The sequence below is a fragment of the Crinia signifera genome, chromosome 3 (genome assembly GCF_055691185.1).
Source record: "Crinia signifera chromosome 3, ASM5569118v1, whole genome shotgun sequence".
Classification (NCBI taxonomy): Eukaryota; Metazoa; Chordata; class Amphibia; order Anura; family Myobatrachidae; genus Crinia; species Crinia signifera.
In genome coordinates, this window is record NC_139219.1 from 38713675 (window position 1) to 38731501 (window position 17827).

Consider the following 17827-nt stretch of genomic DNA (forward strand, 5'->3'; position numbering starts at 1 on the left):
TGGGGATCGTGTCACATTGTCTACTGGCAGCTCTACAATTTGACATTAACCTGAACTAGTACACTACTATGGTTCATAAATTGAACCATCACAATGCTTTGGGGTATAATAATAACGGACACTACTAATGTTTAGAAACTGAACTAGGGCACTATTAAGGGACACACAATTAATAACTGCTGAGGAGAGGTGTCTGTCAAGAGGCACTAAGATAGGGGCCCTTACAATATATTGCATGGGGCCCACAAAGTTCTGATTGCAACCTTATATTTTAAAAACAATAATGGAATACCAGGGTAACATTATACTGTGTCATAAGACTCCTGGTATACTGCTAATGCAAAGACATGGCTTCAGCTGGAAAATGCAAGACGTTACCCTCCCAGAATCTTTCCAATAACCCCCGGCCCTGTCATCATATATTGAACAGAAAGTGCATGCTAGCATTATGGTTTAGCGTGCGTGCTGATACCCATGTCAAATTGCTTACAGTCTACATGGACATTACAGACAAAAGAAAAAAAGTTGATTGTTTTTGTGGCTCTACCCACAAATGTATACATGTATTATCTGGCTAGGTTAGAAATAATGGGCTTATACTAGCTGACAATATATGAATGCTTGGTACTTGTGTATTAGCACGGCGCCCACGATTTCCATCTTATGGCATCTTATACAATTAAAAATTGTATACCATTGTATATGGCATACAATGGCATACAATGAGATAAGATACGATTTTAAATTGTATAAGCACACTAATGGGTGCTTTCAATGTTAATTGGCCCCCCTATAAGATTTTTAATTGTATAAGCACCCTAATGAGTGCTAACAATGTTAAATGCACCCCCACGCCATCCCCACTATCAACGCCAACCCGAAGCGTGGCGAGCGCAACGAGCCAGCGAGGGGCGGCGGTACGCGTCCTCTGACCTTTTCATACCCCCACTATCCATGTTGGCGTGGAGTTTATTTGATATAGTGTGGCGAGCGCAGCGAGCCACCGAGCCCGATGCGTGGCGAGCGCAGCGAGGGGCCGCGTTTTACTTTACATGTATTACGCGTCCCCTCGCGGGGCTCGCTGCGCTCGCCGCGCTTCGGGCTCGGTGGCTCACTGCACTCGCCACACTATGTAAAGTCAACTCCACGCCGACATGGATAGTGGGGGTATGAAAAGGTCGGAGGACGCGTACCGCTGCCCCTCGCGGGCTCGCTGCGCTCACCAAGCTTCGGGTTGGCGTTGATAGTGGGGGTGGCGTGGGGGTGCATTTAACATTGTAAGCACCCATTTGGGTGATTATACAATTCAACATCTTATATGGGGGCCAATTAACATTGAAAGTAACCATTAGAGTGCTTATACAATTTAAAATCGTATCTCATCTCATTGTATGCCATATACAATGGTATACAATTTTAAATTGTATAAGATCGGGTCCCATCGCATCGCATCTCATCTCATTGCATACCATATTAAGCCTTATGGTATGCAATGCGATGGGCGCCGTGATAATACACAAGTACCGAATGCTTTATTAGCTGAAAAAGGTTCTCAATAACAAGGGAAGTCAGATCTAGACCCCATGCCGTCGAACAGCTCGACACACTTGTTCTCTTCAGGTTAGAATTATGTTTTCAGAGCAATACAAAAGTCAACCTACTACAGTCCCAGGGTGACACACAACTAGTAACTTTCTTTCAATGAGCATGTTCTGATTTTAGGTCTTATTCTACTTCTGTTCTTACTGAAGAGTGTGCAGTAGAATTATTCTCCATTGTGCTTTAAGGACTAACATACAAAGAGGGAATATTTGATGATTCTTTAGTCATATTTTAAGCTATAACTTAGCATAAATAAAATTACTGGTTGGGTTTTGTCTTAAAAATATTTGCTGCTTTAAATTTAAAAAAAGGACAGACTCACACAAAAGTCCTGCGCCTCCAGAACTCACAGTCTATTACATTTAGCCCAATGTACATTAATAGTAAATCACTAATACCCCTTTTGCACCAAACAGACCCCGTTCCCACTGTGGCCCAGAGCTGTGCATTTCCTGGACCAGCGCCGTTCACACAGCACTTGGGTGTAGTCTATTTACTACCAGTTCTTGAAGATGACATCATCTCTAAGCACCAGGAAAGCCATCTCATACACTGGGCCCTACCTGGGTCCTTCCCGCGAAACCCTGGTAGGACCTGGGAAGGATTGCTGGACCCTTTTCCTCTAAGCTGCATGTCATCATAGCAAAAAGAGGGTCTGGAAAGGAGAGCAATGAAATAACCAATGTCCCAATTCAAAAAAAACAATAATATTTCCTCAGCCCAGCCAAACCCTTTCTCCTCGTTCTGGGCCATAATACATGAAGAAGGTGCTCTCTCTTGTTACATTCTCAACCTCCCTCTCTAAAGCATTGGTTGACATGACGGCAGTAATCCGGATGAACAAAATACTCTTAAAATGTGCTGAGACACCCAGAAAGCTAAAGCATGCATAACTGTGTGTGTGTGTATGTATGTATGTATGTATGTATAATTTCATATATATACTGTATAGATGTCATCAGTGTCTCTGTGATCATTTACCAGTAGTCCTGAGTGCCACACTTGTCGTGCTGTATACCCTCCTGTATTTGGAAGTGAGGGCACCGGACCCAGATTTATTGGAATTACTGCTGGCGTAGAATACATCACATGGCACTCTGGGAATTTGCAAATAAAAGCAGGATTTATTATGGTGTTTTGGGGTCCGAAGCCACGTCGTAAGGTATAAAGCCGTGTTATGTGTCCCCACCAGCAGGGGGAGACACAGGCCTCTCTATCCGATCCTAGCAAGGGCACCTGGGTAGCTGACCAATGTTTAGAGGAGAGAGTCCTACAGCTGCATTTATATACAAGCAACGAAAGAAAAAAGAATTCCTACAAGGGGCACTCTGGGCTGACATGTACAAATTTCATCAGCATAGGTTCCATATATTGTTTTTAGTGTCCCAAGAAAATATTAAAACGTAACTTTTATTTATTCTACTGTTAAGAACTGCGAAATATTAAAATAATGTGAAAAAAATGTGCATTAAAGTGATCAAAAATTAAAATAGAGCTGTCCGTCTTCAATGTGTATTTGGTCTTTAGGCAAGACATGCTGAGGTGTGTAGTTCATCAACAGCTGGAGGGCGGCTTATTGCCCACCCCTGATCTAGGGTATATGCTCAATAATGTTAACTATAGTTAACATTAACTATATTGTTAACTACTGCATGTATGGAGCAGGGACATAATGATGTCACTATACTACAGATGTAGCCGGCTACATCTTTGCAGGGGCTGTCGATTATATTGCCAGCCCCCGCCAGCGGCAGGCTACTGCCAGGGGCATGCGCGCACGAGACGGCCGGGTGCCCCGTGGCAACGGAGCCTGGCGCGGGTCCCCGTCACCTCCCCCGCAGTCGCCGCCGGTCCTCCTCGCCGCCCGACCTCCCCTCCCCCGATATTGCTCATACTTAGGCCCCCCTGTCTTAAGTCCCCAAGGACCTCCAGAGCCTTATTCTGGCCACAACTGGTTTTACGCTAACTCAGTGGTTCCCAAGCTTGGTCCTCAAGTACCCTCAATAGTTCACGTTTTCCAGGTCACCCGGCAGGTGCACAGGGGTACTCATTGTTCACTGACATCTCCACAGGTGGAGCTAAATTTTTCACTTGTGATGGAGACCTTGAAAATATGAACTGCTGAGGACCGAGGTTGGGAACATCTGCTCCATATGTTGTAACAAATGTTTTCCACATTTCTCAAATTGTAAGTTCATTTGGGCAAGAAGTTGGGTTGCTTTATGTCATTGTAGGAAGATAATAATGCTTAAAAGGATCACAATGGTGCTCACCCGCAACTACAGTAGGATAGGGAGAGATCGGCTCATGAGGCATTTTTGGTCTTCCTATAGCAGAACTTTGATATAGCTACAGCCTCACAGTCTGCAGCCAGTAAATGGCTGTCAGCATGCTCGTTGGTCTATTGGTGAAGCTAACCACCAATCAAATTGCTAATAGAAATTCACTGTTTGAAAGCATGTGTAGAGATGGCACAGGACAGCAGGTATGGTCATTTATAATATATTCCTTTTTTTTTTTTAATTATGAATAGGTGTGTAGGGGCCTTATTTCTTTGCTTTGCCAGGACCAACCAGAATAGTTCACAGTAATTATAACGTTTTCTCACCTTGATGATTCTTTGCACCAAATTCAGAACCACCTCTCTGGAAACCTCCAGTAATCCCAAAACACATTTTCTTGTTAATGTAGAGAAAAAGTAATAAGAGGAGAACAATGGACACACCGACTGCTGAAAGAAACCCAATAGCCTCTGGAGACACTAGAAGGAGAAATACATGTAGTTAGCGAAGCAGTAGCTTATAACACATGCAAAGACATAGCTGTGAAGACAGACATTGGTGGTAGAAGCAGTTTGTGGGCTAAAAACTGTCACAGCTCAAAGTGAAAGTACATTGCAGGAGCAGTCATTTTTGACTGGCTTTTAACTAGTTACACAATGAGAAAATAATTATAGGCCAAAATGAAAGTCGTGATTTCAGTGATTTCGTTGATGGGATTAAAGCAGCAATCAGTTAAGAGTCAAAAGCATGTTAGACTTTTAAAATAATTGCCGCTTTTAAGGCCTAATTTTAAATTGCTGCGAATACTTTAGTTTATTTTGCTGTAGTTGTGTCCGTGACTTTGGGGGTTATTTTGATTCTGACAAATTCCTTCTTAGACGGACAAAACCATGTGCACTGCAGGTGGGGCAGATGTAACATGTGCATAGAGAATTAGATTTGGGTGGGGTTTTACTTCAAAGTGAGATCTATATTGCAGTGGAAAAATAAAGCAGCCAGTATTTTCCCTGCACAGAAACAAAATAACTCATCCAAATCTAAGTCTCTCTGCACATGTTGCATCTGCCCCCATGCAGTGCACATGATTTTGTCCATCTAAGAAGGAATTTGTCAGAAAGAGTGAACCAAAATAACCCCCTTTGTGCTAATGACAGTTTCAGCCCTTCTCCTGGTTTACAAGGGTGCGTATTTAGTGTATTTAGATGCCTCCATCAAAGCATAGACTAGGTGTAAGGGAGGTGCAGATTATTAGTTTGAATATGACCTGCAATGTGAGCGATAAAGCATCTCTCTAAATATTTACTGCACAAGAACATGCAGCACATTTCTAATGTATGCACAGTAGTAAAACATCTCTCTACTATGTGAACAATCTAGAGATTCTAGAGGATATATCACCAAAATCACACTGGTGCTTATTACAATTGGACAAAAGGCTCCGAAATTTGCATGATGCAACACACAGCATTAGCAGGATCATTGATTTTTAATACAATATAAATGTATCCGATATTTTAGTTCTCCTGGGAACTACTGCAATTACATACTTCATTGGCGTCTGTGATTCCCAGCGAATTGTAATGGGGCGTACACACGCTTCGATTTGGACACGGTTTCAATTCGATTTTTGCTTCTAGAAGCAAAATCGAATCAAAATTAAACAGTGTTTACTGCCTTCGATCCAGATTTGATCCCAATGTGTGGCCCCGTGGCACACGGACCAAAAGCAGAAATAGACTTGCTCTTCGATGCTGGCACCACCCCGGCCGTCAATATCAAATTGGTATTGACAGCCGCCACATTGAAGTGTCTGTATGCCCCATTAGGCAACATTCTCAGTTATACCGTAAGGCTGCAGCCATTGTATGTAGATAACATATTTAAACTTTGATAGTACTGAAGCTGGATGGAAAGGTGCACTACATATGAACACAGAGCGGTTGTTGCAGCTGTGCTGTAGATGTTCCCACTGAGCAGCGCTAAATGTGTATATTCCATTACGCACTTATCTCTGTGAGCAGAATGTCCCTGTATGTACTATACGCTTGGCATGATATCTGACATCGTCACTGCACACTAGCACCATTCTATACTAGACAGCAAAGAAAAGTAGGAAAACATGCTTTTTTTGCATCATCTATATATGCCCAGCTTTGTGAATGGGCATAGACACCACTCCATACAAAGAATTACAAATGTTCATAATTAGCACGAAAATGAGGACACACAAGTTAAGATTTGGGAATGGGTGTAAGCTCCACATATATGGTGCTGTATCTGCATATAAAATGCTATGTTACAGTGTTTCCAGGAAAACACTAATGTATCATTTAATTTGCAGAATGAGCTGCGGTTCGAAGAAGATGCCTTTTAATGGAAAAGTTGCATAAAAAGATGCTCGGCACCATGGCACGGCGCAACTAGGAGGGCTGTCTAACGAGCAGAGGCTAGATGCATGTGGACCTATCTGTAGATGCACAATGGCATGTACAGTATTAGCTGTTTAGGCATTTTAATGTTTACATACAGTACATGTATTACTGAAACAGGACCTTCCTATCATTAAAAAAAAAGGATACATATATACAGGTGCAAATAGATTTGTTCATTATGTCAGAATTATCGGCCTGATATAAAGTTGATTGCTAATTAGAGAATTTGCATATGTGTACCCAGTGGCGTAACTAGTGTTTCTGCGCCCCCCTGCCGACAATGTAGGAGGCGCCCCCCCCCCCCCCCGGGTAAAAAAACACAAGCGGAGGGGAGCCGGGGTACGGCAGGGGGAGGGGGGGTTTGTGTGTGTGTTACCTCGGGCCACATCCGTCTGCGCCGGGTCCCGGCTCTCCCGTTTACTGCTGCTAAGCCTGCTAATGAAAAGTGACACTTGGAAAATGGCTGCCCCCATACCGCAGCCGAAAAACTGTCTGCGGTATGGGGGCAGCCATTTTCCAAGTGTCACCTTTTTGCATTAGCAGCGCTGCGGCTGCAGCAGTAGCCGGGACTCGGGAGAGCTGGGACCCGGTGCACATAAAAGTGCCGGCGGCAGAAGGCAACCAGTGAGTAACAATAGTCCCGCAGCCCCCCCAGCACCCACACACCCTCAGCGCCTCCCCGCCACCGCGGGGGCTGCGGGATGATAGTTACGCCACTGTGTGTACCGTTCACATCATGCATGCTTGTGAGGTCTGGAAAAAAATATGTATAATACTTTCAAAATAGAAGTTTTTACCTGAAACAGCTGTGTTGGTGGCATTAAACTGTGTGAGGAGCACACCATGGAACACGCCATGGACAGCAACAAAACACATGATAGATATACTGCATCAGCAAGGTCTCTCCCGGGGAAAGATTTCAAAGCAGACTGGGGCTTCAAATTATGCTATTTAAGCTACTTTTAAGAAGCACCAAGAAATGGGCAACGTTGTGTACAGTAAACTCAGTTTAGTTTTATCAGTGTGCGTCATTATTCCAGTGTTAAAACTCGCTAATATCCCTTTCACATTGCCAAAATAACGTGGGTCGAAACCCAGGTTTGTTTAATGTGGATGCACCGGCTTTGCTATGTAAAGGGGTATTACTATAATATGTTGCAGTTTCCATAATGCAAATTACTGTGTAATTTTCTAATACCTATATAATTTTACTAAGTGTATTAGCTACATTACTAACCCCTGCTTTAGATTTTACAAATTGAGAGATAAAGTGGAGTCTTCCTTTCCTAAACTAATGGCAATACAGACCAAGCCCAACAAAAACAAAGAGCATCTTCATAATAGCATGGCACTAACAAACAAACAATAATTGCAAGCTTCAACAAAATGCATCTTCAGAATAGCATGGTGCCAAGAGAGAGTATCTTAAGAAAATCAACTTTTAAAGATCAAAAAAATAATCATAATCATCATCAGAATACATTAAGCTATATAGGGGCCCATTCATTATTATCATCATCACTGATGATCAATGATATCTCCATCACTGTTGACAACTCGACAATCTACCCTACCCCACAAGCTTGTTGCTTAGGGGTCATCCTCGACTCTGAACTGTCCTTTCTTCCCCACATTCAATCTGTCTCCAAATCATGTTACATGCATCTAAAAAACATATCTAAAATATGACATTATCTCACACGACACTCCTAAATCTTTTATCCATGCACTCATTATATCTCGCATTGATTATTGCAATAGTCTCCTAACTGGTCTTCCCAAGAACAGACTCTCGCCACTACAATCCATTTTAAATGCTGCTGCTAGGCTGATCATCTTTGCAAGACGCTCATCGTCTGCTGTTCCGCTCTGCCAGTCCCTCCATTGGTTGTCTGTATCTTACCGTATTCAATATAAAACACTTCAACTTGCACATAATTATAAGCTTGCGAGCAGGGCCCTCCTACATTTTGACTGTCTGTAAATACCCTGTTTGTTGTATCACTGTCTCCTTTGTAAAGCGCAACGGAATATGCTGCGCTATATAAGAAACTGTTAATAAATAAAATAAATAAATAACATAAAGCTATTAACCATACTGCACCAGCATATATCTCTCTACTTATCACAACATATCTCCCATCTCGACAACTTCGCTCTGCACAAGATTTTCGTCTCTCTTTTGCGTGGATCACTAGCTCCCATTCACTATTACAGGACTTTCATAGGGCTGCTCCCATCCTATGGAATGCCCTTCCACGCACAATAAGACTCTCCACCAGTCTCCAAACTTTCAAGTGTTCCCTGAAAAAACTCACCCTGCCCATCTGGATCATCATTGTCATCTTGTCACCCACGCTCTCTCAGCCTGTTACCACCAATATCAACCATCGGTCATCATCCCAGCCAGACATCTTGTATACAGCGAGTGCAGGAATTAAGGTTGGCCACTTACATCATTTGCCATCCAAGTTTACCAACCTTGAGGACACCTGCTTTTTACCAACCGCAAAATTGGGACCTCTAGCGAAGTGGGAAATACCTGGCTATATACAACCTTAGCCCCCGTCATCATCGGGTCATTGCCCATTGTGGCCCCACCACCGCAATCAATTGAGGACACCCTCATAATCACATCTGGGATTAGACCATCTGAGACATCGTGTGGTAACTATTAGCCCAGTGGGCCTCTTGATTTCCTCAATCACTGTTACACCTCCCCATTCAATGGAACTGGTCTTAATATTCAATTCATCAATTCAGCCTCCGGTCCAGTTATAACAATTTATTTGTTTTTATCCATCTGATTCTTCAATTCATTTTATTATTTTTTATTATTTTTCATATTGTGCAATTGTACTTATTACTTTTAATTGTTATTAAACGTTTATATACCTTTTCATCAAACCAGCGCCACTTCATTTTCCTTTTTTGCTTGGTCCATCGGGGCTGACAACCCCTTTTTAAGTGGCAGCTCTTAGCGAAGCACCCTTGATAGCGCCTGTCTGTGCACCCTAGGGGGCACACCATTCTTCCTTCCCTGAAAAAACTCACCTCTTCAGGCAAGCCTATCATATTTAAGTTCTACACGCATAACCCTCCGAGGCACTTATGTATTATATAGCTTCCCTTCTGGCCTTTTAACTTGGTGGGACGGCTATGCTATTATTGGTGCCTGTCCTTGTGTTTCCCTCCTATATCCCTATAGATTGTAGCAGGGCCCTCCTACCTCCAAGTCTGTCTGTTGTTACCCAGTTTGTTTTATCACTGTCTACTATTGCAACGGAATCTGCTGCGCTATATAAGAAACTGTAAATAAATAAATCAGCATAAATGGGCCGTTAGGCATGCAGAAACACTAGTTTCCACATGCTTTGTGTAATGGGCCCATTTATTATTAGGAGCTCGGCTGGGCCATGTAATGTCCAACAAACCCAAGCATTTTCAGACATTTGGGTTATCCGTTTCAAGGATTTTTACCCTAACAATGAAGGTTCCAGGTGAGATAACCATATTGGGTGCACTACAGGTTACAATGTACAACCCCTGGTTGAGATGACACTAATGTGGGAGCTACTGTACGATATACTAAAGAGAGATAAACAATTCTTACAATCAGATCAATGCATTGTTCATCCTAACCACAAGAGTACTGAATTAGGCAGCCATGCCTATATAGAGAACTTCACTATAGTTCTCAACAGTACTTGGTAATTGCATTTTAAGGATTTGCTGTATTTTTTTGCTGTACTTTTTTATTGTGTATGAGATTGTGTCATTAAAAAAACGTTATTACGCTATGGTAGCTCTACTTCTCTCTCTTGTATGATATACACCAAGAGATCTGGAAGAAGGGAAGTGAACACAATCGATTGAAACAAGATAAGACGGTTTTTATTCATATAACACATGTGAAAGGTTTTGGTGCACTAAAGTGTTGGAGATATATATCTATTTGCTACTTGAACCCTAGCCATCTTAACCGCACCTTCCGGGTTACAGTGTATTAGATGAGCAATACATGGAAATAAAACATACAATACAATGATAAAACGGAAAGATACTAACAAGGGGGGTTATTCTAGTCCATTCTTTCTGACAAAATCCTTCTTAGATGGACAAAACCATGTGGACTGCGGGTGGGGCAGATGTAACTTGTGCAGAGAGAATTAGATTTGGGTGGGGTTTTTCTTCAAAGTGAGATCTATATTGAAGTGTAAAATCATGCAGTCAGTATTTTCCCTGCACAGAAACAAAATAACTCACCCAAATCTAATTCTCTCTGCACATGTTACATCTGCCCCCCTGCAGTGCACATGGTTTTGTCCATCTAAGAAGGATTTTGTCAGAAAGAATGAACTAGAATAAACCCCAAGGTTACTACTGAACTAAAAAGTGTAGATCCAAACAAAGATCCGGGGTGAAATGTAATAGGATGAGAGATTCAGAAAGTGAGAGATTTGGTAAGAAATCTCCAGTTTTTTTATAGTGGCAATCATTGACACAGCAAAATCACACTGGTTTTGCTGTGTAAATGATTGCCACTTTAAAAAAACTGGAGATTTCTTACCAAATCTCTCACTTTCTGAATCTCTCATCCTATTACATTTCACCCCCGATCTCTAGTCTGTATAATTCATTATTGCTTTTTAAACAACATACAACTAATGCTGCTTTCACACCACAAAACCTGCTTTAGACCAGGTATTTAAACGTTTTTTAAAACGGGTCAGAGGAAGTTTACCCCCTTTCACACCGCATCTAAATACCTGGTCTAAAGCAGGTTTGCGGTGTGAAAGCGATAGTGAAAACAGCTCACATTGCTCCCCTGTGCACTGTGGCCGGTCCAGCCTGGGGGGGGGGGGGGGGTCGGGAGAGCGGCTGGCCGCTGAACTGATATTGGGGGGGGGGGGGGGGGAGAGCGGCTGCCCGCTGAACTGGTATTGGGGGGGAGCGGCTGCCCGCTGAACTGATATTGGGGGGGGGCAATGAATCAATTTTTACAGAGGAGCCCCAGGGTCCCCACCAAGACTTTGTAGCCGCGGAGGGGGCAGACCTGTGCCGCCCTGTTATCATCATCCCAGCAGTAGCCAGTCACCCATGAGCCCCGGGAGCAGCCCTGGTGCGCTGCCTGTTGTAATAGCAGCATCCCAGCCGCACACATGCCCGGAGCCGCAGCCGCCGTTACCATGCTACTGATACAAGTCCCGATGTCCCCATCATTCGGGGGTTAGTAGTGCGGGAGGAGCAGACGCCTTGCTTCCTATCACCGCTCCCTGCGGGCTGTGCACAGGGACATGCGGGAGGGCGGCCGCAGCGCATCGCCGGCTGCAGGACACAACGTGTCGCCGCTGGCACTGACCGCTGGCAGCGAGGACTCGAGGAGGGCGCCCGGCGGCGGCAGCAGCGGGGACTCGGCTCGGGAGGCATCACAGCAGGACACGACGCGTCGCCGCTGGCACTGACCGCTGGCAGTGGGGAGTCGGCTCGGGAGGCATCACAGCATCGGCTGCGCTGTAAGCATCCACTTCACTGACAGCAGGGTGGTGTATCAGGGGGGGGGCGCGTCCCTACAGTGTATGTTATATCAGTGGCGGGGTCCCTGCAGCGTATGGGAACTAGTAGCTGCAGGGACCCCGCCACTGATATAACATACACTGTAGGGACCCCCTGCCCCCAGCGTGATTATTCCCCTCCATGCGCTACCCGTGGGGGGGGGGGGGGGGTGAGGGTATCCCGTTTCAGATCCGTTTTGTCACCAAAAAAAACGGGTCTGAAACGGGTAGGACCCTGCTTTTTTACCGTTTCCAAAAACCGATTCTTTGGAAACGGTAAAATCACTTTGCACCTTTCAGACCGCACAGATTACCGTTTCAAAACGGTTAAAAATCTGCAAAAATACCGTTTTTTTTGTGCGGTCTGAAAGGGGTATAAGACACATGAAAACCAGACACAAGATGTAAATATAAATATATAGACTGTAAATATAACTAATATAGACTGGTACAGAGCAGAAAAAGAGAAGCTTCAGAACAGAGAAGCTTGTAAAATATATAGCAGGTGGCAAGATGCACCTACAAACTTCTCCCCTGCTGCAGGAACTGTGGGAGCACAGTAACATAGACACATGTCCGGTGAGCCTGCTATGTAGTAGTTGAATAGTAATTTATCTGATTATATCTAAAGCCTGAAACAGGGAAAATCCTGTTGATCTGTGAAATCTCCTCCGTATAGATTACACCTTACGCATTAGTAATGCACCAAAATTCTTCAGGGAATGGAAGAAAGAAGACCCTTCGATTATTAATGCCTTATTAACCTGAATTTAGTTGACCTCCTTAATGGAATACTCGTCTTGTCTAATGAATTATGGAGTACTTGACTTCCAGAGGTCTTGGAACACTTCGATATCAATATAAGAAGTCTTCACTTCTAGAGAAATAAAGTATTGGCTTCCTAATAACCTCTTTCTTCCATTATCATCTTGGCTCATTCCTTCTATTCCAAGATTTATCCTTCTACCGCAAAAATCTCATAGGCCATGTTTTTTAAGTTATATCAAGGAAGCACCACAAGTCCTATTCCTCTTGCCTCATAATAACTGAATGCTTTGCAATAATTCCTATTGTTTTCTATAAATGTATTATTTATATTTGGTAAAAGTTCAGTGTCTATGACATTTACATGTATTTACTTATCTGTTGCTTCTATACAGAGTTTACACAAACAAAAACAATGACAAACAATTGTAAATATAGAATAGGGTGGTCAAATGGCTACTCACCGGGGTGTAAAACTACATAATCAAATAGTAATATACGGTAAGTTGCTGGGCTGTTTCTCCAATATGGCTTTCATACATGAGATCTGGAGAGTGCTTGTATACTGTAGTACAGATGGAGCCGGCCTCTTCCATCCAGGGGCTGGTGGTCGGATCACCAACCGCCAGAAGGGTATCCCCTTCTAACGGAGCTCCCCCCGTGTCCGAGCCGCCGGTCCCCAATGTGCTCACCAGGGGATATCTAGAGTACTTAGCCCAGATAATACCTGCTGTGGCATATCAGGGATTTAGTTTCGCCTGCCTCTTCCCCAAAAGCGGCTCTGTTTTCATTATGGCGGAACGATGGAGGTAGTATGATCGTCAAGTCTCTTTTTACTGGACTAGCGCTGGGAGCCAAAAGGGCTTACACAGCAATTTGCAGAGCCAAGCAATACCCTCTGCTCTATAGGTGGCCATAGACTGTTCTGACTTCTCAGAGCAGTGTACTGGCCTTCGATCCCCCTTGAACCCCCCAAGAACTTCCTGGATGGCAGGATTGCAATGCGATACATTGCATGTGGTTCTTCTTCATGTGACATATTAAATGCGATCCCCATTCCCCGCTGCAGGGAGGGGGGGCCAAGCCGGAGGTTGTAGGTGAAGCACGTATAATCTCCAACTCGGATCCAATGTACACAGGACCAGATCCGATGACAACACAGGTCTAATTTGGACACTTTTCCCCTTATCGGTCGGCCCGATCAGTCAGAAACAGGTGAGAACAGGCCAAATCAGACCTGTGTATGGGCACCTTATGACTAGTTAGTCAGAGATAAGCACAGTCTTCAGAAGTGCTATACTTATACTTTAGAGCAAACACCAGACCATGGAAATTTCAATAAAAGGTAGAAAATTTAGGGTCAAATAACAAATAAGACACACACACACACATATATACATACACACAAATACACATGTATACATGCTACAATACACCTGTATGTGGACTTAATTATATACAGTATATACATGAATAGAATGGCCACAGCAGAAGGTCGCTGCATGCCCTAGATAATGAATTGAAGTATTTCACAGAATTCAGGAACTTTAAAAGGAAATCAGTTAAAAGCCATTTAAATTAGAGGACACTTAGGGCATATTTCTTAAACGCTATCATTATATCACCTGTATTCTATGACATACTCTACCATTAAAAGCAATTATGTGCTTGGGATTTCAAACGATAGTTTGACAGATAAAGGTTGTCCCAGAAAACCATTTGTGATAATTACACAGGGTGATATGCTATGCGGAATTGCCAATAAATGTGTATAACTGCCTTTTAGAGAATTGACTACAGTATATGCTACATTAACATCATACTTAAAACTATTTTATTATATAAGAGGCCATAACAGTAAACCACTTGATGTTAAAACTTACACAGTACTGAAAAGGGGCTATTATAAAACAATTCAGGGTCATTTCATTTGACATTTGATAATGTAAGCTCAAAAGTGTCCACCAGGTGCAATAGCCAATGAGCTTTGACAAAGCAGTGCACATTTTGGACAGACTAGTGGTACTTTAAGGCAACTAGCACATGGCCTCTGCACCAATGACAAGCTGTGCATCCCATGAGAAGCTATGAACAGTATGCACTTGTGTGACCTGAGCTCTGCACTTGTCTTCCCCAGCATGTACCATATCGATAAGATAGATCATAACAGTAGCGAGGTTGATCCCTAACCTGAATCTGAACAAATGTCTCTTTCTTGGTATAGGTCTCCTAGCGGACATTCTAGATGGACACTCTTTATTACCATTCTTCTCTTCTCTACAAAAGAAATGTTCCCTCCCTCCCTCAGAATACCTCCACTACCTTTAAATGGCTCTCTGGTGGAGATCATTCCCCTCTACAACTATGTAACCTGATACACTCTCAGACACTCCTTTCTCCTCTCTATTTATGTAACTCTAAGGGGTCAATCCTATTCGCTCTGAAAATGGGCGAGGTGCCGTTCGAGTGACGTTTCAAGCATTTAAAAGCAGGCAACGATACCCGAATTAAGTCAATCTCGCACCCTTCGCTGGGCTGAATTTGCTTAAAATTGCTGGCAACCTTAAGGAGGTAGGAGCGCATTTAGGCAAATTCTGCCTGCCATAAAGTGCGCCCGGCGCTGTGATGATTCGCACTCGTGAATCATCCGCATCTAATAGGAACGACCCCTAAAGGTGATATCTCCTTCTGGTATAACATTTGGATAACTCTCATAAGGCTCAGAAGAAATGGGAGTTGGATTTAGGCAAAACATTCGGTACTTGTTTCCTAGATGCGTGCGATGCGATGCGATATTCATGTTAAATTAACAGGAGTGCTTGTACAATGAAATATCGCATAGCATTGCATGCCAGCAAATGGCATGCGATGCAATGCTATTTTTAATTGTACAAGCACCCTGTATTGGCAGAGTATTTGTATGATCGTGCTGTGTGTTTGTTAGACGACACACTTAGAAGATATAACCAGCTTTAGATTTATTCAAGTGATAAGCTTGCAGTTGTACATCGGTAGTTCAGTGGTTAACTTCACATGCAATATAACTGATGCAGGAATCACAGTCACAGGTGTTACTTATCTGATCCGTTCAGCTTGTGCAGGGTTAATGGCAATGACCGGTTTACGCTGGCGGTATCTCTCCCAGTAACGCTGCTGCTACACAGGATGGATCTCCCTGTGTAAGTGACGCGCTGGTAACGAGGAATACAGCGGGGCTTGCTATTACACGCTCCGATACACGTGGAGCGGTGAACCGGCATGGAGGATAGGACACGCGCGCTAAAAGCACACACTATCACTTCCTGACTAAGAGAGGAAACGCGCTGCGAGTAGGGTCAGGGGACTCTGCCCTGCTATTCGCTTCGCAAGCTGTCACTCAGGGTGACACTCTAACTACAGTGGCTGCAGAGGGACAAGGCAGTCTGTAGGCTGCTCACTAACCAGGGATATGGAGACAGACGCGAAGCGCCACCTTCTAACACCCTGATGGGTGCTTACAATGTTAAATGCACCCCCATTGACAACGCCACCACCACTATCAACTGCGCTCACCACGCTTCGGGCTCTGTGGTTCGCTGCGCTCGCCACACTATCTAAGATCAACTCCACGCTGACATGGATAGTGGGGGTATGAAAAGGTCGGAGGACGCGTACCGCCGCCCCTCGCGGGCTCGCTGCACTCGCCACACTTTGGGTTGGCGTTGATAGTGGGGGTGGCGTTGCCAATAGGGGTGCATTTAACATTGAAAGTACCCATCAGGGTGCTTGTACAATTAAAAATCGAATCACATCGCATGCCGCTATATTGCATGCAATGCGATTGTATAAGATGTACTACGATCAAAATCAGGGGCGCCGTGCTAGGAAACAAGTACCAAACATTCTCATCTGCACAATGGCGCAAACTTTTCTTATTTTCTTATGGTAGGTGTCTCGACCACACCAAAATGCATATTAAGTTGATTCACAGACTTTACCTGACCCCAAACCGGCTCCACAAATTTTGGCCCTCTTGCTCTAATATGTGCTGAAGACTGTGTGGTAATATTGGCCACACATTTCATATATTTTGGTCCTGCCCAGTGATTTTACAGTATTGGATCGATGTCTTTGCTTTAATTAATGAAGTACTCAATATGTTTACTTCGCCTGACCCTGCTTTGGTGCTGCTCTATATTATGCCTTCCAATATTCCCTCAGATATGTTTTAGGTCATATTTTGATTACTGCCCATGCCAACCGAGCCCAACTGTGGAAACAAACTACCCACTGGCATATTGAAGGTCATACATAAAACAAATTTCCGTTTTCTTATGGAAACTGAATTCACCCTATAGTCCAATATAGCCTCCTCCCCTTTTGTACGTTGGTCCCCTTGGCATATTTATGTGACCAAAGGTGAAGGATCCCAAATTTCCCAAAATTTTCCAGTACTGAACCACTCCAATTCAGTTTGAATGAGACTCCTTCTACCAATCTATTGAGATTGTATTACACCCCATACTCTTGTTATGTTTTCCATTTGAATGCCGCTACATATATCTCCAGTTAAATTACATGGGTTTAATACAGGGTTGCCTACCTGACCCGCTCCTTCAGGGAGAAAATGCTCTGTTCCTGGACTTCCCTGGTAATGTATGATTGCCATCACCCGTGGGGAGCTAGTTAATTGACAAGAAAGGTGTTTCACCACAGGTGATGGCAATCATACATTACCAGGGAATTCCAGCAACAGAGCATTTTCTCCCTGAAAAAAAGGGTCAGGTAGGCAACCATGGTTTATTAATGTTGTACTTACTTACCTCACACCATGTGTCCTTACTCTTTTATTAAGGCTCCTATGACCGAAAAAACATATCAGACAAAGCTCTTATCTGCTACTAGCCTTGTATGTATGACAACTCCAATTTACCACCACTCATACAGAGACCTACAGCAGGGCTATATTTAATAAGCAGCACCTCCCACCAATGCCATTGCCGGGGGGAGGGGGGTTGGAGTTTGGGCAGGGGCACCATATGCCACTGCAGAGCACATTACACTACAGCCAGGGACGGGACAGCTCTCAGCGGCAGAAATTGTGTCTTGTCTCCCCGCTTGAGTAGGAGTGCAGGGGAGGAGAGAACCGCTGCCACTGCCCAGCCCACACTCATCTACTGCAGCCTGATCCGTTGAGCACACCCTTGGACTA

General features: G+C 43.8%; 1 protein-coding gene across 3 annotated transcripts in view; it reads right to left on the bottom strand.

The window, feature by feature from the left end:
- Positions 1–17827, bottom strand: part of SYT14 (synaptotagmin 14) — a 165703-nt gene that overhangs the window by 100426 nt on the left and 47450 nt on the right. For all 3 annotated transcript variants that reach the window (XM_083175663.1, XM_083175662.1, XM_083175664.1), the window contains exon 3: positions 4211–4363. In XM_083175663.1, the coding sequence (XP_083031789.1) occupies positions 4211–4363 (153 nt within the window). The remainder of the gene's footprint in view (positions 1–4210; positions 4364–17827) is intronic.